Here is a 23,487-nt window from a genome sequence, read left to right as displayed (position 1 = left end):
AATTCAAACTGAACTTGGTGGATGGATGGATAGATAGATAGATAGATAGATAGATAGATAGATAGATAGATAGATAGATAGATAGATGAGAGAGAGAGATATGAAATTCTCAAAGAATTAATTAAGACATTTTTAAAACTTCTTCAAGATTTAGGCAAGTGATATAAATGAATGAGCAGTATGGAAATGCAGCAGACTGCAGATTCAAGGCTAAATCTAACTGAGCAGTTATTCTCAGCTCCACTGAGAATACAATTTAAAATAATTAATGAGGCAGAATTTAATTGATACAATTTTTAAATTATTGTTAAAGTCCTTGGTAGTTATGTGGGAGATAGTAAGCAAATAATTACAGCTCAGCTTCTCCTATGAAAATGGGAAATAATTTGTTTGTATCAAGTCAGTTAATTTTAGTTCTTCAAATTGTAACTCCACAATCTGTCTTTGGTGAAATACAGTCATCAGAGTCTAACATACCTTTTCATCACCCAACACAGTGATAGCACCATTGTATAGTGCCTCTTCTGTGCCATTTCTGGTTCCCAGGACATCTATGTCTAATGCTATGTTCTGCTGTCTTAGTGAATGTACAAAGTTATCAATTCTTGAACCTACCATGAACGCAAAAATCAAAAGAAGCAAAGATAAGTCAATTAGTATAAAAAGCAACAAAAAATTAAATGACATAACTTAACACACTCTATTATTACTTATAGATACCCTTAGAAGGCAGGATTAGAGTTGAGTACAAAAATCCATTATGTTGACATGTATATAATAAAGATCCTCTATATATAGCCTAAAATTTATTAATATTTCTAGTATTATATAATTTCTAGGAGTGTCACTCCATTTTTATTTAAAGATGATTGATTATAAATACAATCTCTTTTTGAAGAAGAAAAGGGGATAGTATGATAGGATGAAAGGGTAGATTATTGAACCTACTTTTAAAGAGCAACAACTTGTTTGAAATATTTTATAATGCTATGGATTTTAGTTTATTGATATAAATTTAGAATTAATTTTGTTATACTGTATGTATATTTATACTCTTCTTTAAATTATTTTGTTTGTGCAACTCATTTGAAATTGTAGTGTATAGTTGAGAAATACAGATTAATAATTAGTCATCTATGATAATCAAACTTATAGTCATGTTAGTTAAGTTTTCTAGGTATACATAGATATATTTCAATTAGGCAGGTAATCTTCAAACACTTCGAAGACCTACAGAATATGGCATTTAAAATGTTTTAAAAACTTAGACTTTCCTGGACAATGAGACACAGCTGTTCCTTGCAGCACCAATTTACTTCAAAGAGAAAGATGGGCATCAAAGACACTCTATATGTGGTTTATCTTCTTCTTGGTACAAAATGGCCATTTGGGCAAGAAATTGCTCTTGCCTGGACTGCTTGACAGGATGTTATATAAACTAGACATGCAGCACTCATAGGAAGGTGACCACTAAATTTGCCTAAACAAGGTGAAATGGTCCTTCAGGTTTCTGCTTCACAGAGAAAACTGTCAGACATTCTACAGGACACAGGAAAAAGTGACTGATAGACTAGGTCTATGGGCTGAAGATGGATGCTCCAACGTTGCAGAGGAACTTTGGATGACTGTCCATGCAGGCAGCTGTCTCTGTCATTTCCAGAATTTTAGAAGTTGCTTACAATGCATTTCCTGTTTACTTAGGTAATATTATAGCGTTCTGGGGTCTTTGATGTGGTTAAAGACTAAATAGTTATAATTATAATTTTCCTTGATTATCATAAAAGATAAAATAGATATGAAACTTTAGATTCACAAATATAGGATAGATAGAATATTTTCTTTAATTTTGCCAAATATAAATAGCCTAGATATTATAACTGTAATTCTTGCTTGATAACTGTTCTATTATATGTAATTTTACTATGTTAAAGTAAAAACCTTCCTTTTTGATTAGACAGAAAAGGGAAAGTGCTGTGGAATGTCATTCTGTATGCTGTGAATGTGTGTTGCTCTGATTGGTTGATAAAATCCTGATTGGCTATTAGCCAGGCAGGAAGTATAGGCAGGATAAGCAGATGAGGAGAATTCTGGGAAGAGGAAGGCTGAATCAGGAGTCACCAGTCAGACACAGGAGAAGCAAGATGACAATGCAGAACTGAGAAAAGGTACCAAGCTATGTGGCTAAGCATAGATAAGAAGTATAGGCTAATTTAAGTGTAAGAGTGAGTCAGTATTAAGTCTGAGCTAATGGCCAAGCAGTTATAATAAATATAAACCTTTGAGTTATTATTTTATAAGCTGCTGCAGGACTGTGGGTGAGAGAGAGTTGTCAGGACTGGGCAGGACACTGGAAAACTTCCAGCTACACTTCCTAAAATGCATGAGACCCTGGGTTCAGTGCCCAACACCATAAATTAACAATACAAACAAACCCCAATTAGCCAAACCAGCAGTGTGATCTTTGATGCTATAAGTTTTGATCTTCTTATAAATATGGAGCATTTTGTTCACAGAGCCCAGCAGAATACAGGGAATTACAAAATTATACAGTAAGATCTCAAAGACCAGTTAATGATTTGCCTTTCTAAAGTCCCTTTGGTTGTTTTGGCAAAAGCCTTAGAGTTCAAGTAAACTTTTAAAAAAAGTATTTCTAAAACAAAATTGTGGTTTTTATTTTTTAATTAATTTTCTGTTTGGCTTTATAATGTTTTTTACTACACAGAAATCATTCTTTTCTTCATGTTTTATGTTTTTCAGGCCATCTCCCACCAAAAAAAAAAAAATGTGTTTCGATGTTACAGCTTACCTGTTCTATTGATGACCAGTAGGTGGGTCAGAGGATCCTGTAGAGGCTGTCCTGGAGAAAGGAAATACATACTTGGAGACAATCCCCATGAGTAACTTTCATGGTATAGCTCATAGAACAGATGTTCCAAAAGTTGAGGAAGAAAGCTAATACCAAACAGCAATAACCTATGTGGAAGAAGAGAAATATTAAATAGCAAGAGTTAATAATCTCTAGTCACTTTCATGGGGCTGGTATGTTTCAGTAGATGATGGACAGTGATAAAACATGGGCAAAGGGAATGTTCAAATCATGTTGCTTCCTCCTTCTTCTTTCTAAAATGAAATGACACAGCTTTGGTCTTAACTATGCACTTCTGCTTTTGACATTTTCTTTGAGCCTTCTAACTCTGCTGATGCTGACTCTGATTTGTGTTAGATGGGGTCTTGTGTAGTCCAGGAGGGCCTTGAATTTGTGATGACCTAGAACTTCTGATCCTTCTGCTCTTAATGAGTGTTGGGATTACAGGCATACTAAAATCTCATGTGAGACCCAATACTCTGAAATTACTGGAAGAAAAAGGAATGGGGACAAATATCCGGCACTGTCAACTTGTCTAACAACTCAGGTCTGGAGAGATAGAAAGCCCACATGGAAAGCATATTCCTAATGGTTAACTAAACTGGCATAGCAGACAACTGCCTTCTAAATAACTGTTTATATCTGCAGACAAAAGCAGCTCTTACTTAGCCTAATCAGAGGAGCCCTTCCTTACAATGAACGATGGTGAATGCAGAGACTCATGGCTGCCTAGGATGCAGAAAATAAGCAGAGGATGTGTACCCAGCCCCAAACAGGTCACTGAGAGCATCCCCTCTAACACTCAGGAAGCATTGCTCAGGGGATGGGAAGTACATAAGAGCCAGAGGATAGGCTTAAGAAGTATGAAACTTAGGTTACTGACGTATGTCCTTAAATAGAACTGTTGGAATTCAGATGCTTGGGGCACCCTGGTCTTGGATAGGAACCTACGTGGCTGTGAAGCAGAACAGCTTTCCTCTTTATAAGTGCATTATCTTGGGTGTTCCATTACAATAATAGAAAGATAATACAAAGACTTATGTCTGATTCATTTTAATATATGTGCAAACTTTAGACAATAGGATTATGTGTAGGAGTGCTTACAAATAGTTGAGTAAAGAAGTCTCCTGAGAGTGGTTAGATTTATACCAGGAGGCAGCACTTACCAATGAGGTGGAAGCTGCAAGGGTTTGGTCTTTACAACAGGTACTAAATACCACTGAGAAGTTAAATAAGAGAGGCACAGAGTCTCAGTGCCCAACCTGTTGGCAGGAACATTAACACTAACCTGAGTTTTCAGACTGCTGATCTCTCCTATGAATTTCAGTTTCTAATCCACATAGTAGTACAAGAAAATTCCTTAAAATCAACTTCTATCTATCTATCTATCTATCTATCTATCTATCTGTCTGTCTGTCTGTCTGTCTGTCTGTCTATCTATCTATCTATCTATCTATCTATCTATCTATCTGCCTATCTATCTATCTACCTACCTATCTGTCTGTCTATGTATCTATCTGTCTATTTGTATATCTATACATCTACCTATCATCTTCCTCTGTCCTCCTGTCCCTTTCCCCACCTCATTCTATGGAAAATAGTAAGAGATTTTGATGTCTTAGGAAAACAGAGAAAGCAGTCTTTGGTAAGGGAAAAAAGGGCAATTACAATAATCTCAAACTTTATATTTTGACTACATATTCACAAGAGCAGGTGTTTCAAATGAAACATTTAGAAGACTATGTGTGGTGATATTTTATTTGTGCACCCCAACAAAGCTTATCTGAGGATCAGAGGAAAAAGCCAGCCACTATATTAAACATAGAGGTCAGCAGTGGTAGCATACACTTTTAATCCTAGCATTCAGGAGGCAGAGATTCATCCGGATCTCTGAGAGTTCAAGACCACACTGAGAACAGAGCCAGGCATGGTGGCATACACCTTTAATCCCACCACTAGTTAACCATAGAGGTCTGGAGGTCTGTACAGACAGACAGGAAGTGATAGAGGGGGGGTAGGAAGTGATGTAGCTGGGCGGAGAGAGGAAGTAAGATGGCAGGGCATAGAAAGGTATATAGGCATGAGTAAACAGGAAGTAGCTCTCTCTTGGGCTAAGGATTTCCTAGTGGTAAGAACTTGTGGCTTGGCTTGTTCTATTCCTCTGATCTCTCAGTTTTCACTCCAATATCTGGCTCCAGGTTTTTATTAATAAGATCTTTTAAAATTCGTGTTACAACTATGTACAATTACTGTAATTTATTTTATTTTAATTTATTTTATTGTAATTTACTTTTTACATTGTGCTCTCAACCAATTTGGAGACTCACATGGTCATTAGACTTTTTCTTTCATTCTTGAGCTTGAGGAATCGAACCTTGGCAACTGCACAGAGCTGCTGCCTCCACAGTGCCATGCCACTGATTGTGTTTCCTGATGACTCTAGGGAGGACACGACTCGCTCCAGCTCAACAAGGCTTCCCATGTCTTTTGCCCCTCCGCTTTGTAAGTGCCCACAGATTCCAACATCTGCAATGTAAGATCAGTCACCTATAAGGCGCAGCTTACTGTGCATTGCTTAGCTTTTCCCACAACCATTTACTCAACAGGAAATTCCAGCATTAGTGTTGTGAGCAAATATGCACTCTAATTCATGGCTATATTAAAGCAAATACTGAGGAAATGAGAGAGAAGCAAAACAATTTGAGGCAATAAAAAGAAATATTATAATTTTTTAAAAGGCATATGCAGCTTTCTATGACATATTCTAGGAAATCCATGAAAGTAAACCCATGCAAAAGTGTCCTTATTACAAGAAATAAACCACCTTGGTGTTTCTGGACAAATTAACAAAGATAATACTTGCAGAAGCCTCCTCTCCCTTCAAGAACATAAGGATGGTAGACATGACATTTTTGATACAGCCACATTATAAAACCTAGATAAAACTGCTTCTTTTTATTAGAAACCTCGGAAAAATGAGATTTCTAGAAAATTATAAAATGTGTACACATTAAGTACTGGGTAAAAGACGGTAGCATAGCTCTTGCCTAGCATGATACTGAAAAATAAAAATGTATGATGAGTGTGGGAGTATCTGCCTTTAAACCAAGCACTTGGTAGGCAGAACCAAGTAGATCTCTGTGAGTTCAAGGCCAGCCTGATTTGCATAGCAAGCTCCAAGCAGCCAGAGCTACTCAATAAGACTGTCTCAAAAATGAATGAATTCATTTTTCACCATAATCTCTAATTTTCGCTCCCCCACAGCCTTTTATATTCATATAATATGACACCTCATTTTTATTGTCTATTCTATGTGGACCTAGTGTGGTACATTGCCATCTCCTATAAGTCTATATTTCTTCTCTACTTTTTTCCCAAGGCTAGTACCAACAAAGAAAGGCATGCATATCATCTCACTCAAAGCTCCCCTCCTTTCTACATCTTCTCCCTTACCTGATTCATCAACCATTGACTTCCCTTCTAATTTCAGGAACACTTCATTCAGAGTTGTCATGGAAACACCATAATTCTCAATGCCTTGGTTAGAACACCTATCAAGATCCCGGTAAAGGTCTAAAAGTAGGCACATAGTAGATTACAGTATAACTTATAACAATGCAGTAAATAATATCTTTCAAAGTGAGAAAATATTGATAAGCTACATGTACTTTTATCATAAACTGATATCAATGGTCACTTAATTTATAAAACATAACTATAGAATATATTAGTTTCCACGGTTTCTCAGCCTCCAAGTATAACAGAAATATTTATGCTTCCATACTTAGAAAACTACTCAGTTTTTTTTTTTAAAAAATGATTGATGTGTTTAAAACTTTTTAATTCCAAAGGCTGAAGAGATGATTCAGTGGTTAAGAGTACATGCTGCTCTTGCAGAGCCCCCAGATTCTGTTCCCAGCACCCACATGACAGCTCACAGCCACCTATAACCCCAGGTCTGGGGGACCTGAGGCCCTCTTCTGGCTTTTAGGGACATCATGCATACACATGGTGCACAGGTGTACAGGTGGGTAAAGCACTCATATACATAAAAAATGTTATGTATTTTTAAATTTCAAAATTTTAGGTGTGTGTATGTGTGTGTGAGAGAGAGAGAGACAGAGACATAGAGAGAGACAGAGACAGAGACCATGGAGTCCAGAGGAGGTCTCCTACAGCTGGAGCTACAGGTAGCTGTGAGCTGCCTGACCTGGGTGCTAGGAAGTGAACATGGGGCGCCTGGAAGAGTAGTGACGAGTACTCTCAATCGCTGAGCCCTCTCTCTAACCCCTTTCATTCTATTTTAAATTCTCTTATGGTGGGGCAGGGGTAGTTAATTCTAAGCTCTGATCAAAGATTAGTATCGAGAGAATAAAAATTTATTCTTTCAGGTTAAGATTAGTTAAGAAACTATAATAACTGTCTCAGTTAGGGTTTCTGTTGCTGTGAAGAGATGCCAAGACCACAGCAAATCTTACAAAGGGAAAACATTTCATTGCAGTGGCTTACATTTTCAGATGTTTAGTCCGTTGTCATTATGATGTGACATGGTGGCGGGCAGGCAGACATGGTGCTGGAGAAGTAGCCGAGTGTCCTACATCTTGGCTTGCAGGCAACAGGAAGTGGTCTCTGAGACTGGGCATGGCTTGAGTATATAGGAAACCTCAAAGCCCACCTCCACAGTGACACACTTCCTACAACAAGGCCACACCCACTCCAACAAAGCCACATCTGCTAGTAGTGCCATTCCCTTTGGGGGCCATTTCCTTTCAAACCACCACAATAACCAATGTGAAAACACTGATGCTTACAGAAATAAGTAATTTCTATGAACTCTGAAAAGTACAAATTAAGGAAAGGACAAAGGACATAGCGTGCCTTTGTGCTTCCCTGAAAGACATTCTGTTCACTTACATTCTCTCTCTCCCCTACCCCTCCTCTCTCTTTATCTCTCCTTTCCTCACTCCCTTCCTGTGGCGGCCCACAGAGGCTATCTAGTGAGAAATTACTCAGGGTCAGAAAATCTGAGCTTGCTTTACCCAGCAGGGCTGTATAAGGAAATGATTGGACCATGGGTGTGGTTGCCAGGTATTTGGAAGGGTCTACACTTGGCTGTGTGGTGTGCTTTGATCTTGCAAGGGAGAGGTCTTTTACCCCACCCCTTGGCACTGTTATAAAAAGCCCCTTCGAATAAATGCAAGAGGCAGTTGGATAGTGATCCAGGCCCTCCCAAGGCTATCCTGTGTCTCTGTCTTTCTTCTCATCCTCTAGGCCTCTTTCTACCTGATATTTCTTATCCCTCTCTCCTCCTCCTAAGAACCCTTCAAATGGTGGGAGCTGGCCTCCCACACCTTTCTTCCTCCTTTTTCTTCTTAACCTGGTATGAGAATTACTCAGAGACACTGACATAGGGTACATCCATGTGAAAGATTAGCAGGCCATTTTGAGAATTTTAAAATGATGTTGGGAATTGAAGCTATCTTAATTATATGCTAAATAAAAATAGATAAGTGCTCCTACTTTCTTAAGTTCATTCTTCAGTTGGTCTCTAAATCAGTGGTTCTCAACCTGTGGGTGTTGACCCACCAGGGGTCAAAGATCAGATATCCTGCATATTAGATTTACATTACAATTTATAACAGTAGCAAAATTACAGTTATGAAGTAGAAATGGAAATAATTTTATGATTAGAGATCACCAAAGCATGAAGAAGTGTATTAAAGGGTCACAGCATTAGGAAGTTTGAGAACCACTGGTTTAAATGATTCAGCACTTTGGAATGCATTTTAAAAGATAGTCAAGTAAACCATGTTGTTCAATCTTCATAAAGTCTTCAGAATGATATTTATCTCAAATACATTGTGTGTATATCTAAGACTAAAGCATGTCCCTGCTTCCAAGATGAGTTCATCTCTTCCATTATTAATATATAAATTTTATTTATTCTTTGAGAATTCATAGGTGAACATAACATATTTTGATCATATTCACTCCCCAGCTCTCTTCTCCAACCCCTCCCAACTACATGTGGTGCTCTTATTGTGTCTGTTGTTATGATTAAATGATCCTTAATAGAAATGATTCTTAAATGAAAGAACACTGCCATTTCTGATATTCTGATGTGAAGCTGGATCATGATGTGAAACAACAGAACTCATTCTTTTTGTCTTATGCTCACAAGTCCTACTTATTGATATCTTAGAGCTGGAGAAACACCACAGTAACCACATGTCAGACACAGTCCCTTTATGCATTATAGATATTTAATAATGTGTTTAAATGTTTTGCATAATAATTTAACCATCAGGACAGACCCATAAAGGTATAACAGCCATTTCCTTTACGAACGTGAGAAAACTGAAGAGCAATGTAACTTGTTCAGGAATACCTGGAAATTTGTTTGTCCTTTCCAGGGGCAAGATATAGACAAGTCTTTCTTCACTTTGTGCAGTCAGTCTGGCATCAGGGATGTGCTTTTTGACCAGTGATGTTATATTCTCTGGCTCACATATGTCATTCAGATGCAAACTAATATTCAGAAAGAGTAAGATAAAGTTATTCTGTCTAACACTGAATCTAAAAACATATGTAGTATGTTTGCCACTTTATGAATACTTATAAGACAAAATTGTGTAATTTACAGAGAGGAACTAGATGCAATGATACTAATGTAATTCAAACAATCTGCACAACATAGAAAAGTAACTGGTAAAAGGGAAGACTAGATTCATTTAAGGTAATTCAAGAGCTGTCATTGGAAGGTCTCTAAATCAGTGGTTTAGAAATAATTGACCAAATCCTGGCTGGGGTAAAGTAAATGGGAACACCATCTACTAAGAAAACTCAGTAATGAAATCTCCTTTTTCAGTTATGCATGAGCTCTGCAATCACTTGAACTTCGCAAAAGCAAGATAGAGATAATCTGTGATCATTAAAAATATGGTATTAACATCATATTATACAGTCCCCAGAGTCTAGATGAGCTGGTCACCATCCCTGAGTATCAGAATTCTTACCTGTGAGATAAAATAATACCCAGATCTTAAATCAACCTTAACAGGTAGAATGTAACAGTGTTTATGAGATAGTATTGGGTGTTTAATGGAGTAGTTTCTTAATATATGATAGATAATTTTATCATTTTGTGCAAAATTTATTCAAGTAATAGCTGAAGTCTTTGATAATAGTCTATGTAGTTCTCTTTTTTATTAAGAGATTTTCTATTCATTGTACATATCAACCACGGATTCCCCTGTCCTTCCTAGTTCTTTATGAAAACTGGGGTTTTTAGAAACACCATTGGTTCGTTATGTCTACTGAAATGTACTGCGATGACAGAGTGGTGTAAACATCACACTTCACTGATTACATAAATCTAATTTAATTTTAAGATTGTTCCGTGCTTTTGAAGTGCTGTGCTTAGCATTATCAAAGACACCAAGCAGGAGAAATTCAGCCCCTTCCCTAACATAGCTTGCAGCAGAATGATAATGCAAAGCATGAGGTTTTCAGAGAAAGTGAGGGAGAGTGAAGCTGTGTTAATTCAGTTAAGTACTCTGCACTCTGTCAAGTACTCATCAACTACCATCAACTAAAATAATAGGTATTATTACTGCTGTTTTACAAATGAAGTTACTCAAGACCAAAGAAATTAATTAAGCAACCATTTTAATTAGCACTTTCTGGATTCCGGCACAGGATATTCATTAAGGAGGAAATATTCAGGAACAGCCTCCAAGAACAGGTAAATGGACTGGACAGATAGATCAGCATTTAAGAGAAATTGCCGCTCTTACACAAGATGCGGGTTTGGTTCTGAGCACCTCCATCTGGCCACTCACAATCACTTGTAACTCTGGCTCCAGGTATCTGATGCTCTAATCTGGTCTGTGTGGACACCCGTGCACATATGCACATGCCCACACGTAGACACATACATATGCATGGGTAATGTTCATATGTGGTTAAGTGTGATGAAGGAGAATGTAACAGATATCCGCCATAAGACAGAAACAAGACAACTACAAATACCTTCATTAAGACTTTCCCAGAGACCAATGTGTACACCTTTTATTGGAGGGAAATTATTTAATCTACTTGTAATAATGGATAGTGCTGGTACTGTAGATTTGACAAGCTTAAGAAATCAAAGAAAGTAATTGTGAGGTCTATTGAACCTCCAGTATGATGTTATTTTTATTGTATTTTTAAAGATTTATTTATAATAACCATATGATTATCCTGAAGTGAAAGATACCTAAAAGGAACGTGGCAAAAAAGAAATCAGAGAGGATAGAGAGTGTATTGAAATTATCTGCCTGAAAAGAAACATGCTCTGAAATAGGATGAGAGAAAGGATCAAATACCAATAAATTATTCTCAGATAGCAACGTATCATGAAAACATTTTCCAAACACTTTCTTTATACCTGCTTTAATGTGTAGATTTTTAGTGTGTACGATGCCATGTATCTTACATTCTTGCTAAGAGCCCACATCAGTTAGTTCTAATGTGAGTCTTGAAGTCACCTTTGTAGCTGTAGGTCAACTTTGACCTGATACCAATGACACCTGTCCCCAGTGTGTTCATCGTGCATCTGTCTCCAGTATTGAGAGCTGTACCTTAGATGATAACCAATGCCCCATTTCTTCTTCAGGAACAGAGAAGAACCTGCACACCTCAGTCTCCCACTGGATATAAACACCTTCCTGTCTGGTTGGGAAGAACCAAAAGATACATTTTAATAAAGAGTGATATTTTTTTCAGTGATCATAAATGTGAAAATCAAAAATCTATGAACAAATGACGTTTTAGAGGCGTGCCACACTAGAATAGTGACATACTCATTCTGAGGCTTCTTAGGTACTCTAGTATCTGAAATGATGAATTATGTTTGCTTATTCTCTGCAGAGTTAGGAAAGTTATTGAGCATGTACATAGTGAATTACAAGCCTGCCGACATCTATCCATGTGGAATAAAGCATGCTTGAGACAATACTGTGTACTTTACAACCTTCACTTCTCTATGATGGGATAAGACTCGGTCCATGGGACAAAGCCCTCTATCTGGAACAGAGAGATTCAAAGGGGTGAAAGCAATTCTCCTATATTGGCTGTGGATATTGCTAGTAAGATGTGTCTATGGGGCCTGCTTGTAACCCATATTTGAGTCCTACTTTCTGACTCTGAAACATTAAAAAAACAAAAACTATAGTTACCAGCCAGGATATCAGCCTCATCCATGAACTGGGTACTGAAGACAATCACTCTGTCTAGTTTCCTCTCTTTCAGTAGGTTCCATATACGATGCCTTGAGAGTGGATCCAACCCAGCAGTTGGCTCATCGAGTAGCAAAACCTGAACAGTAGAAAGTGCCACAGAGTCATTTTTCCCTCTGGGGCAAGATGATTCTAAAAACACTGTAGTTGTGAAAGTATTGGTATATGTGTTTAAAACTTTTTTTTTAATTTATCATTTGCAAATGTTTCGAATATAATAGTTTCTTAGTCTCCACTCTGATTTCATGAGTGGTTTTGTTCACCTTACCTGAGGGTCTCCTAAAATGGCAATCCCAAAAGTCAGTTTCCTTTTTTGTCCACCACTTAAATTCTGAGCAAGAATGTCTTGAATATTTTCCATTTCTAAGTCCCGTAAAACTCGGTGTATCTAACAAAGCAAAGAACATTTAGTCTAAAACCCAAGATGTTTGTTCTCTTTTTGAGACCAAGTCTCCCTCTGTAGCCCAGGCTGGCTTAAACTTCAGCAATATTCCTGCCTTGGCCTCCCAAATGCTGGGATTACAGGCATGTACCACCCTGACTACCTTACTTTTAAAACACAGTTTTCTGTCTTTATAAAGACCCTTTGTGGCAAACTTCAGACAGTGGATGTGTGCAGACAACACAAGCACATTCAACGTCTTCCAGGTGACCCATTTCATTTTCGTCGTTGCCTAATAGTGGACTTGTTCATTTACCTCTTGCTCCACCTCATGTGGCAGAATTCCCTTTATTTTAGCAAAAAGCCTGAGATTTTCTCTCACGGTGAGAAAACCAAATTGTATGTTGGACTGTGGACAAACTCCAGTGAGCTTGGTGACAGCATCCAAGTCATCCATTTCTGAAAGTGTCTGATTATAGATGGTGACAGAACCTATCCAGAGAAAGTAAAGAGTTACCATCAGGACAAAGTGTAAATTAGGTAAATCACAAGATTCATTCAAGCATATTTTTCCTGCTTGCAACACACAGAGGGTAAAGGGTTTCTTATGTGGTATGAGAACTGGGGTTTAGATCTCCAGCATCACGTAAAACTTTAGTGTGTATGAGTGTGCAAGCATGCACCTGGAGGCTTACGGCTAGGAAGGACAGGTGGAGACAGGAAGACACTTTGAGCTCAGTGATCACCGAGCCTGGTCAAAACAGTGAGCTTCAGTTAAGTGCAAAACCTGTCTCAAAGAATAAGATGAAGGCAATATGAAGAGACTTCAAATTTCCAGCATGGATGGGAGAGGGGCTCCCAGTGCCCCACCTTAAGCTGAAGAGCTAACGGCTTCTGAGAGAGGCAGAGCTACTTTGCTTTGTGTGTGAAGGGTAGGTTTCCTGTGCCCCCAGAGGATGACCACACACACACATATGCATATAGACAGCACTGCTTGAATTTATGGTATTTTTTTAAAGACATGAAGCATGAAGTTGGGAAAAAGAGAGGAAATCAACTGGGGTGGGACAGGGAGGTGCTGGAGAGTGGGAGTGTGGGGTGGATATGACCCAGATACACTGTACACATATATAAAATTTCCAAAAATAAAAAGAATTTTTAAACTAAAAAATAATTTAAAACAAAAGGGTGAATGACAGGAGCGATTATCATGAGCTATTGTGGGCTGTGACCCAATTACAGCTTATAGCAATTGGTAATTCAGATATCAACCCACCAGAGGAATTATTCTCTGATGGGACACCCCATCAGCAAAGCTTGCAGATCACTGACTGAAAACTGTTGCTTTCATCTGTAATTTCACTTTTGCAATAACAGCTATGATATCTCCCCATTACCATGCATTTTCAAGTAATGTGTATATGTAATCTCATGATTATATCTCAATATTATGGGCACACATATTGTCAGGATGGTCAGGAAGATGACTTCTCATTTAGCTGTGTAATTTTGATATATAGAAAGTATACTAGAATATGCATCATAACTAGATCTATTGTTCCATGTGACCGTTAGACATTTAGAGGTCTGTTCTCCATCCTTGGCTTACTGGCAGGGCAAACTGGCCAAAGGAAGTGCTGTTGGGACAGATTATAGGCAGAACTTTCATAGATTTTATTCTTGAGTGAAACTGCAGATGTTTGGCCTTTTTGGATCAAAGCCCTTCAAAAGATTTATAGTGAACTAGGGTGAAGTCACAGGTGTCTAACCAAGGTTCTTAACACAAGCAGCCTAAAATATCACGCCAATTCTTCACTTGCCAAGTACAGCTGATAAAAGACCTATGTCTCAAGCTTATCTAACTGGGCACTGTGCCACCGGACTCTGATCACAGTCTTAGTCCTGAAACTTGAAACTTTGTGTTGCCATGGTAAATAGCTCTGCCCTTATTGCTCAACCTAATGAGATGTGAATCTTGTAATTGCTTCAAGCCTCCTGAAAGAAAGTGTATTTAAGCTAGATGAACAAGAAGTTGGGAGGAACTGGAACTAGAGAATTAGAGCTAAGAATTTATAGACAATTAGCACAAGAAAATTAGAAGAAAACAGAACAACAAAGAGACATAACTGGAAAACACGCATGTGAATTATTCGGTAAACGCTCAGATTAGAGATATCACAAGTTCCCTTTCACTTTGATGTAGTGTCTGATCTGAACCCTGAAGGGGTCTTGTAAGCTGGACTCAAAGGACCCCATTAGGTGAAGAAGTGATTGAGAAAGGCATCAACCTCCACATGTCCTCACCCAACCAAGCTCACCCACACATATCCATATGCTACACACATAGAGACAAGAGAGGGGGGTTCAAAATAACATCTAATCTAACAGAAATGTCAATTAATAACTGAATAATTATAAAGTCATTTGTATCAAGCGCAAACATTTTCACAAATATGTACAATTAAATAAAAGTAAAGAAACATCTAAAACTTTTCTTAGCTTCTCAACTGACATATGAAAACATAAGAACAGTATCTACTAATGGGGAAACATAATTCAACATGTGCATATATTGTGCAACATTTAAGGAAAATTCCAATTTTTTTGTCTTAATGACATGATGCAGCAAGTTATCTAGTGAAAAGCACAATTTATTCATTAGCCCTTGAGCTTGTCTTTGAATAAGTGTCCTCTTACCTGTAGTTGGGGGTGACAATCCACAGAGTGTATTTATCAGTGTGGTTTTCCCAGCTCCACTATGGCCAAGGAGGGCAGTGATCTGGCCTTCATATATGTCAAATCCCAGACCTGACATGATTTCAAAGAGATTTCATTGAGTACTTCTATAGTCATTTTATAGTCTCCACAGTTCACAATTTCTCACTGCATAGATGTATGTGGATACTAGTTTTCAAAATAAAATCAGTCTTAAAATTTGTCCAGCTGTCTGTAATATCTCTTCTTCATCTACTGAAGTTTTACAAGTCTCTAAGTCAAACACCTATGTTAAATGTAATCTTATTTTATTACCTCTTAAAGCTTCTACTTTTCCATGCTTTCCTGTATATTCCTTTTTAAGATTTTTGATCCTGCAGAAAAGAAAAACTGTTTTGAGGAAATTACAGAGATTGAAGGAGGTTTGATAAAACCTGGAGGTTCTTTATTTTGCATAGGCACAGTCAGAAGCATCCTGGACATCCCATGAGATGCAGCATCTCTGAAAGTTGCAGCTCAATAGAAAATAAGTGGAGGGAGTAGCTGGCATGTGACTCCATGCAGCTGTGCATGCAGATTGTAGCAGATGACATGGTAAGAGATCCCCATGGTGTGAGAGAAGGGAATCATGTCAGTGCAGAAAGTCTTGAGCTTTGGAGTCAAACACTCTAAAGTCCCATCTGTGTCTTTACCTAGAGCTCTGGTACAAATACTGAACTCACAGAGCCTAAGTCCTCAGTAATAAAGCAGGGATGACAACACTAATTATCAGATAGTATTGAGTCCTACAGAAAACAAGAATTGCAGAACCCAAGATGTTTGAAATTTCAGAAGAAGAGGAAAGGAGAAGAAAATGATGAGGAGGTTTTAAGCGTCTGTAGAAGTGCAGTGACACATGTCCATATCCCAGCACTTGGGACTAAGGGAGGAAGTTTAGGAATCTGAGGCCAGCCTGGGATACATTGTGAGTTCCAGGCCAGACTGGCTTACAAACTAAGATTCTGTCTTAAAGAAAGAAAAAGTATACAGAAGATTTTCAATGAGTTGAAGGTCTACTATGCTCCAGATCCTGTGCAGTCTACAGGCATTAATTTCATATAACCTCAAAGCAAAGCATCATGCAGGGTACAGACAAAATTCAAATAAAGATAAGGATCTTTGGGATGTGTAGCTGTTTGGAAGTCATAGCACTGACCACAGCTCATGCATGTCTTCTGTGGGAGGGGATGCAGGGCATTAGTGCCCTACGGTCTGGTCATCTTTTCCTGTCTTTCTGAAATATCTCTAGCTCCCTTTCTGCATCACTTATATTTTTGTTTTCATCTTATCCACCAAGAAGGTAAGTGAAAAGAGACAAAGCAGATTATAGAAAAAGAGTATGAGAACAGGGGAGAAGCGGTGGCACTGTTTATCACCAAAAGAACGTCATAGAAAAACATGAAAAAGAGACAAGGAAGATGCTGAGAGTGTGGATGTAGTACTTATTTGTTGACAGTGGTTACTGTACCAAAAAATGTTAATAAGTATAAATGACAGAGATAGGATAAAATACAGTGCTATCTAGGATAACAATACCCTTTTGTAAGAACAGTGGGCTGAAAGGATGTGGGCACAGAGGGACTCAGAAGGAAATCTTTGTACATCATTGTCTTGCCTGGTAGGTCCCTGATTTGGGGCCTGTTCTCTATTGTACTTCCATGTGATTATTTGTTACCTGATGGCTTCTTTTCCCTGGAATTCTGGAGGCACTGGTTCAAATGAATCATCCAGTGAAGGTTCAGAATCTATTTCATTCTCAAGGACCACATGATTAGCTCCTCTGTGTTGAAACCAATAAGATGACTTCAGGAAAAACAATGGAGACCGTTGATGTCCATTCTTGCCTACATGGACAGGAGGCAGGTAAGTATGAGGATTGCAGTCTGTTCAGTGCAGAATGTCAAATCAACCTCTTTTACTCTCACCCTAAGCCTACGCTATCACCTTATGTAGTACCACCTAATGTGGTATTTCCAATGTGAAAAAAAATGCAGCATTATAAACTAAAAGAAAAAGTCTCTAGGGCAGAGTGACTTGTTTCAAGAGGAACTTAAACGTTCTATTAAGACCAAAATGATGGATAAATGTGGTACATATAAACATGAAATATTACTCAGCTCTAAGAAAAATTAAATTTGCAAGTAAACAAATGAAACTGGAAAAAATTATACTAAGTGAGGTAACTCAACCTCAGAAAGACAAATGAATGCCCTATATTCTTCCTCATATGCAGAGCCTAGCTTCAAATATTTTGTTTAGTTTGTTTAGCTTGAAGCAAAATAGTAGCCAGGAAACTAGAGAGGGGTGGGGTTTGGGGAAATATTAGGGGAGGGGCATAGTAGGTTAGAGGTAAAATGAGAGCAGTGAAGTGGATTATTAGGGTAGAAAGGCTTAAACAGGGAAGGGTCATTGGTTGGGAGGTATGAGGGAGTGAAACGGGGCTAACCCGAAAGATGAGGATAAGAAAAGCCACATATACTATATACTCCTGCTACCTCACAACCCAACCTAAAACAATACCAGCAGAAGGATAGTAGAACACATGTAAAATGAAAGAAGAGGGAAATACTGAGGGCTAAAGGATTGAAGAGAGATAGGGATGAGAGAAGAGCAGGAGGAGGAAGTAATGAGTGAGTTCACCAAAACTAAGGGTTTATGAAAGGGCCTTATGGAAGCCCACTAGTTAGTAAGCTAATGTCAACAGTTCAAATGGAATTACCATACGTGAGTAGACAATGTCACCACAAAATACATGGGTAATTATTAAATGAAAACTGAAATACAAAGCATAAGATACCTTCCTATGAGTTATTTTACAGGGAATCCCCAGGGGTTTCCAAAAAAACAAAGGCATTGACACTGTCTTTAGATAGCCACCCTAACTATATGGTAAGACCCTAGACACCACATACTTCGGCTAAGGACATAGAGAAATTAATAGCCAGCTACTCAAAAAGCTTCCTCCATACTGGCCAGCTTCCATAGTGCCAGAAGGTACGATGCAGGTTTCAGAGGGAAGAAAAGACATTTACGGTCTTACTCAGCACGGGACCGTGTGAGTTACAACACTAACAAGGCAAGCAAGACATATCTTAATAATGGCACAGCTATTAGCAGGTAAATAGCTACTTTATAATTGGATTTGAGGTCTGTCCCACAGGAGGAAATTTCATGCCTGGTACTGCAATCCTGGTCAAAAACCCATGACTTGGAGGTCATGGACCCTAGGGAAAATCCTGGTATTGTTATTTTGATGAATGGCCATGTTGTCAAACTGTCTTCTAAATACTTGTGTCTATACCCATTTTCTTAGTTAGGGTTTCAATTGCTGGAATACTACTACCAAAGTAACTTGGGGAGGAAAGGGTTTATTTTACCTTACAACATATTAGTCCATCATTGAGGGAACTTGGGGCAAGAACTGAAGCAGGGAAGAAACCTGGAGATGGAAACCGAAGCAAAGGCCATGGAAGAGTGATGCTTACTGGCTTGATTCCCAGGGCTTCCTTGGACTGTTTTCTTATAGAACCCAAGCCCATCAGCCCAAGGGTAACACTTCCCACAGTATATCAAGCTGACAGAAAACTAGCCAGTGCACCCATAGACCTAGGCTGCACTCAGCCCTCATCAGAGAAGCTTCTTTTTGCAGTGGAGAGCAGTCAATAAATAACTGGCTAAAGTGCTGAGAGTAAGAGGCTGCGGAATGTTCAGCCCTAAATGAGACGTCAATATAAACACCACCATCACCAAGGCTCAGGGAACATTGTGGAAGAAGAGGTGTAAAGACCATAAGTGTTGAAGGATGGGGAGGAGTGTTATGAAGTACTGTCTTCTAGACATGATGTGGCTATTGCAATCATGAGCTAAGATGAGGTGTAGTTTTCTGAATAAGACCTATACAAGACCAAGGCAGTTGAAATGTCAGCACAGGTGGGATGGAGGAGCCCCAGGCCCCATGCCATTCTGAAGAGGCAGTGTTAATGCATAGTTGCTGGGAAAGGGAGGACCATGATTTATGGGGGTGTGGTCACTGACTGGTTTCCCATGCTCCAGTGGAGAGCCACTCCCCATGCATAGAGAGGCACTATTAACTGGAATTAATGGATTATTTAAAACAAAAATAAAGGAGGGGAAACATCTTTCGAGGGGCATGGGGGAAGTTGGAAGTGGAATGGAGAGTGGATATGATCGTGTTTCATTGTATACGGGTATGGAATTCTCAAAATGTTGCCTATAATTTCAGAAAATTTGAAAAGAAAATGCTATACCATTTATATTCAATACATTGTAGACGAGTGGTTTTCAACCTGTGGAATGCAACCCCTTTGGGGGTCGAATGACCCCCTCACAGTGGTCGCCTAAGACCACTGGAAATATCAGATATTTACTTTATGATTCATAACAGTAGCAAAATTGTAATTATAAAGTAGCAATGAAAATACTGTTATGGTTTGGGTGGGGGATCACCACAATATGACAAACTGTATTAAAGGGTCACAGCATTAGAAAGGTTGAGAACCACTGTCATAGACAGTTACTTTAAGTAAATGCAGGTAATATAAATGTATGAAATTACAATAATTCTACTACTTACTGAGTAAAATTTTGTCAAAATACAATGCCAGTACCAAATAGAGAAAAGCATCCAAAACCAACATAAAAAGGATGGCTATGATCAGGTATGAGTTGTTTGGAGAGTCCAAATTAACATTAGAATTCACATCGTAGTCCAAATGTATAAGCTGAAAAAGAGATGCATAGAGTTTTTAAAAAGATTAATGAAATTTTACGGATAATTATTGTCTTAGTTCTGCTAGATACCAAAGGGAAAGTTAAATGATTTACAATTTATATCTCTATACAGCTCAGTCTATTGCCATTCATAGCAGCTACTACTATGGTTAACTCTCCTCAGAGGAGGTAAAAGGTCCAGGAAGGTGGTATTTGAGACATGTCAAATACAAAAATTCATCAGGATTAAAAGGAATAAAGGGTGAAGGTGTTCCTGAGTGGGGCACTCCATATCAGAGTGGAAAACTTTGAGGAATGAAAGTTTGTGAGTTGGCACAGCCTAATCTGATAGGCACAGCAGAAGCATAAAGCCAGCACAGCTGCCTGACAAAGATCCAGCAAAGCTGAGCCTCGGAATAGTCGCCATGCCACCTTTGGTTACAATCTCCATCTGTGGGGGGACTTTTAATATTTGTATTTGGAGATATTGGATTGATGGAAATTTTCTTATGTGTCATTTATGCCTTCTCCCAGGAGTATTGCTTCTAAGCTTCCCCAGGAGAGTCCTGATCATACTACCCCTCCAGCTTTTAGGGAGATAGATATCCTTATCTACTTCAAGGTCTTCCTTATGCCTTGGAGGTTGTGACACACATAAAGAAGCCAGAGGTCTCGTTATGAGGCTATGAGACAGTCTTGAAACATTCGTCCTTGTACTTACTCAGGAACAAGATATTCAAAACAAAGTAAACTTTAAAAAGTCAACAAGATTTGGTGGGCTAGAGGAGTTGGTCACAGTTCAGATCGCAAGCCTCTTCTCACTATATACTCAAGCAATTACATGGCATATACAGCAACAAAGTTAGATTATCTGAAGTTAACTCTGCCCTACACAGAGACTTATATTGATGAGCAAAGAATGGAGTGGAAAGATGATACAAGAATGAGACCTCCCTTTCTTAGTAAAGTTACCACATGCAGAGCCACTGTGTCATATGATCAAAGAACAAAAGAATGCCAGGATTAGACATATAAACAAATTTTATATGGATATAAAATATTAACATTGTATTATATCAGAATTTGAATAATAACTGCAGCAGCTTTGGCCTGAGGACTTTTCTTGGGCACTCTGATCATTAAGAGTTAATAATACACTCCTGGGGACATGGCAATATGCCTGGGCTGGCTTGAAGATTTTGTTTTGGTCTAGCATCCTTGAAGCAACCAGAGCTACCAGCCTGAGAACAGGCTGTCCTATGCCTCTAGAGTCTTAAAACCTGGGTTATGAGTTAATGAGGAAAAATGATAACTCTGTTTATCAATGATGTCAAATCTTGAGGGGAAATGATTGGAAATGAAAACTCTGTTCTGTCATAATTTACTAATGATAACTAAAAGATTAGCAAGAAACACATATCCAAAACCAAAAATGATATGATCAATGTTTTGGAACAACAGGAATCTATCCCTGCTTACTAAATTCTTTATAAATAAAGAAGCACTCTGGCTGCTAGTCAGTCAGGCTGCAAGGTTCTCCCGACCATCATGGCTAGGTTACTCCTTCCCTCATCAAATCCATACATTCTCTAGGAACCTGTTCACCATTGGGGATGGCTCCCAGTAGTTTATAGTTGGGCAGAAAAGAGAAGAATAATTTCTTTTTTTTTTTTTTTTTTTTTTTTTTTTTTTTTTTTTTTTTTTTTTTTTTTTTTTTTTTTTGAGACAGGGTTTCTCTGTGTAGCTTTGCGCCTTTCCTGGAGCTCACTTGGTAGCCCAGGCTGGCCTCGAACTCACAGAGATCCGCCTGGCTCTGCCTCCCGAGTGCTGGGATTAAAGGCGTGCGCCACCAACGCCCGGCTGAGAAGAATAATTTCAATAGCATGCAATGATTTAACATGAATTAACTTTTTGAGAGATTTAATTTCATGTAGAAATGCCCAATTAAATTAAAAAATTTCAAATTCTCAAATTTCTAATATTTGTGATACTATTAAGGCTCATGTTTCTCAAGCTTAAATCAGACAAATATTTAGTTAGAAGTATAAGCTGAGCCACATCAACTGTCAAATGCCTTTCTATATTTAAAGCTATAAACTAACAAAAATCTTAGGGCCAGTCATGAGAAACCCCCTTTCAAGTTGTTTATGGGAGTCCAAGAGATTCCCCAAACAATACAGGCTATTGCTGCTGTCTCCCAGATGTTGGAGGTAGGTCTCTATTGCTAAAAGCACCATGCACTTCGTACACAAGACGGGGAGGATTTGACCTAGCTCTGACTTGAAAGCCTCCTCCCTGAAGACTAATTTTCACAGTACTGGACAATGGTATGAAAGCTGCCAAGAGAGGGAAGCACTAAGAGTCCTACCCAGCTGTGATGCCTACTACCCACAACAATGACCAGCATGGCAAAGCAACCTTAAAGATGCAATAGCGGTATTCATATCTTAGTGTTAGCCAACAGCTCTGTAATTGGACTGAAGCCTTACTCAACAAGAGGGGATTCATGCCTGGTACAGGAAATCTAGCCAACTACTCGGGGCTGGTGAGGTCATTGATCTCAGCAGAAAACCTCCAACTATCACTTTCCTGAATCAGCACCGCTCCCAACTGCATTTTAAATATTTACCCTCATCCCCACAGTTACGTGCAGCTCTAACTTCTCATCAAAGATGCTTTTCTTCACAACAGATGGAGACCATTATAGAAAATTACATTGGTCAAAATGTAAACAACAACTGATTGTGGGGTTCTCCGCTGAAATGGATACAACACAACTTGTACTTACTGCTCAGGGAACAGAAGAGAGAGAAGAAAGATTTTAAGAACCAAAGGAGGAGGAAAATTGCTGTGAGGTGTGTCTGCCATAAGTGACAGGGAAAATGCACTCATTATACCCCAAGAATATGCCTAAACAAGACCTGAAAAAGGACAACACCAATAGGCATACTGATGTAGAAGAGGGAAATCTCACAGGGCCCCACCCCTGATCAAAGAAACTACAGGCAACTAAGGATGATGAGAGAGAGTGAGTCTTCCCAAAGGATGAGGCCCCTAATTGGTTATCCAATATCAAGTAGTCAGCCCTGAAATCACATACATACAAGAAACACTAAAAGGATTCAGTTTAAATTTATATCTTTATGCATTTGTGTGTGTGTGTGTGTGTGTGTGTGTGTGTGTGTGTGTGTGACAATAATAAAGAAAGAGAGGCTGTGAATTTGAAAGGGAGTGATGCAGATGGGGAGGAGGGGCATGGAAAGAGGTGGGAGGAGGAGAAGGAAAGGGGGAAATGATGTGATCATATTATAATTGTTAAAAATTACAAAAAAAATTATTAAAAAATGACAGAAAAACAAAAATGTCCCTTATCCCTTAAATTTCTCTCTCTATAAAAATAAGGAGACAACTTTAGTGTTTGGTGCATATTATATAAGTCATAGAAGGAATGTGTTTAGAGTGTTGTGTACATAAAT

General features: G+C 38.5%; 1 protein-coding gene across 5 annotated transcripts in view; it reads right to left on the bottom strand.

Moving 5' to 3' along the window:
* Positions 1 to 23,487, bottom strand: part of Abca9 (ATP binding cassette subfamily A member 9) — a 71,212-nt gene that overhangs the window by 32,007 nt on the left and 15,718 nt on the right. For all 5 annotated transcript variants that reach the window (XM_028865268.2, XM_028865267.2, XM_028865271.2 and 2 more), the window contains 13 exons: positions 19,875 to 20,022; positions 16,956 to 17,124; positions 15,557 to 15,615; positions 15,224 to 15,334; positions 12,843 to 13,018; positions 12,413 to 12,532; positions 12,085 to 12,223; positions 11,488 to 11,578; positions 9,255 to 9,394; positions 6,320 to 6,439; positions 5,194 to 5,392; positions 2,807 to 2,973; positions 478 to 611 (listed from right to left, as the gene is read on the bottom strand). In XM_028865268.2, coding sequence (XP_028721101.1) covers positions 478 to 611; positions 2,807 to 2,973; positions 5,194 to 5,392; positions 6,320 to 6,439; positions 9,255 to 9,394; positions 11,488 to 11,578; positions 12,085 to 12,223; positions 12,413 to 12,532; positions 12,843 to 13,018; positions 15,224 to 15,334; positions 15,557 to 15,615; positions 16,956 to 17,124; positions 19,875 to 20,022 — 1,773 coding nt within the window. The remainder of the gene's footprint in view (positions 1 to 477; positions 612 to 2,806; positions 2,974 to 5,193; positions 5,393 to 6,319; positions 6,440 to 9,254; positions 9,395 to 11,487; positions 11,579 to 12,084; positions 12,224 to 12,412; positions 12,533 to 12,842; positions 13,019 to 15,223; positions 15,335 to 15,556; positions 15,616 to 16,955; positions 17,125 to 19,874; positions 20,023 to 23,487) is intronic.

Source organism: Peromyscus leucopus, chromosome 8b (genome assembly GCF_004664715.2).
Source record: "Peromyscus leucopus breed LL Stock chromosome 8b, UCI_PerLeu_2.1, whole genome shotgun sequence".
Lineage (NCBI taxonomy): Eukaryota > Metazoa > Chordata > Mammalia > Rodentia > Cricetidae > Peromyscus > Peromyscus leucopus.
This window is presented reverse-complemented; position numbering and strand designations above follow the sequence as displayed.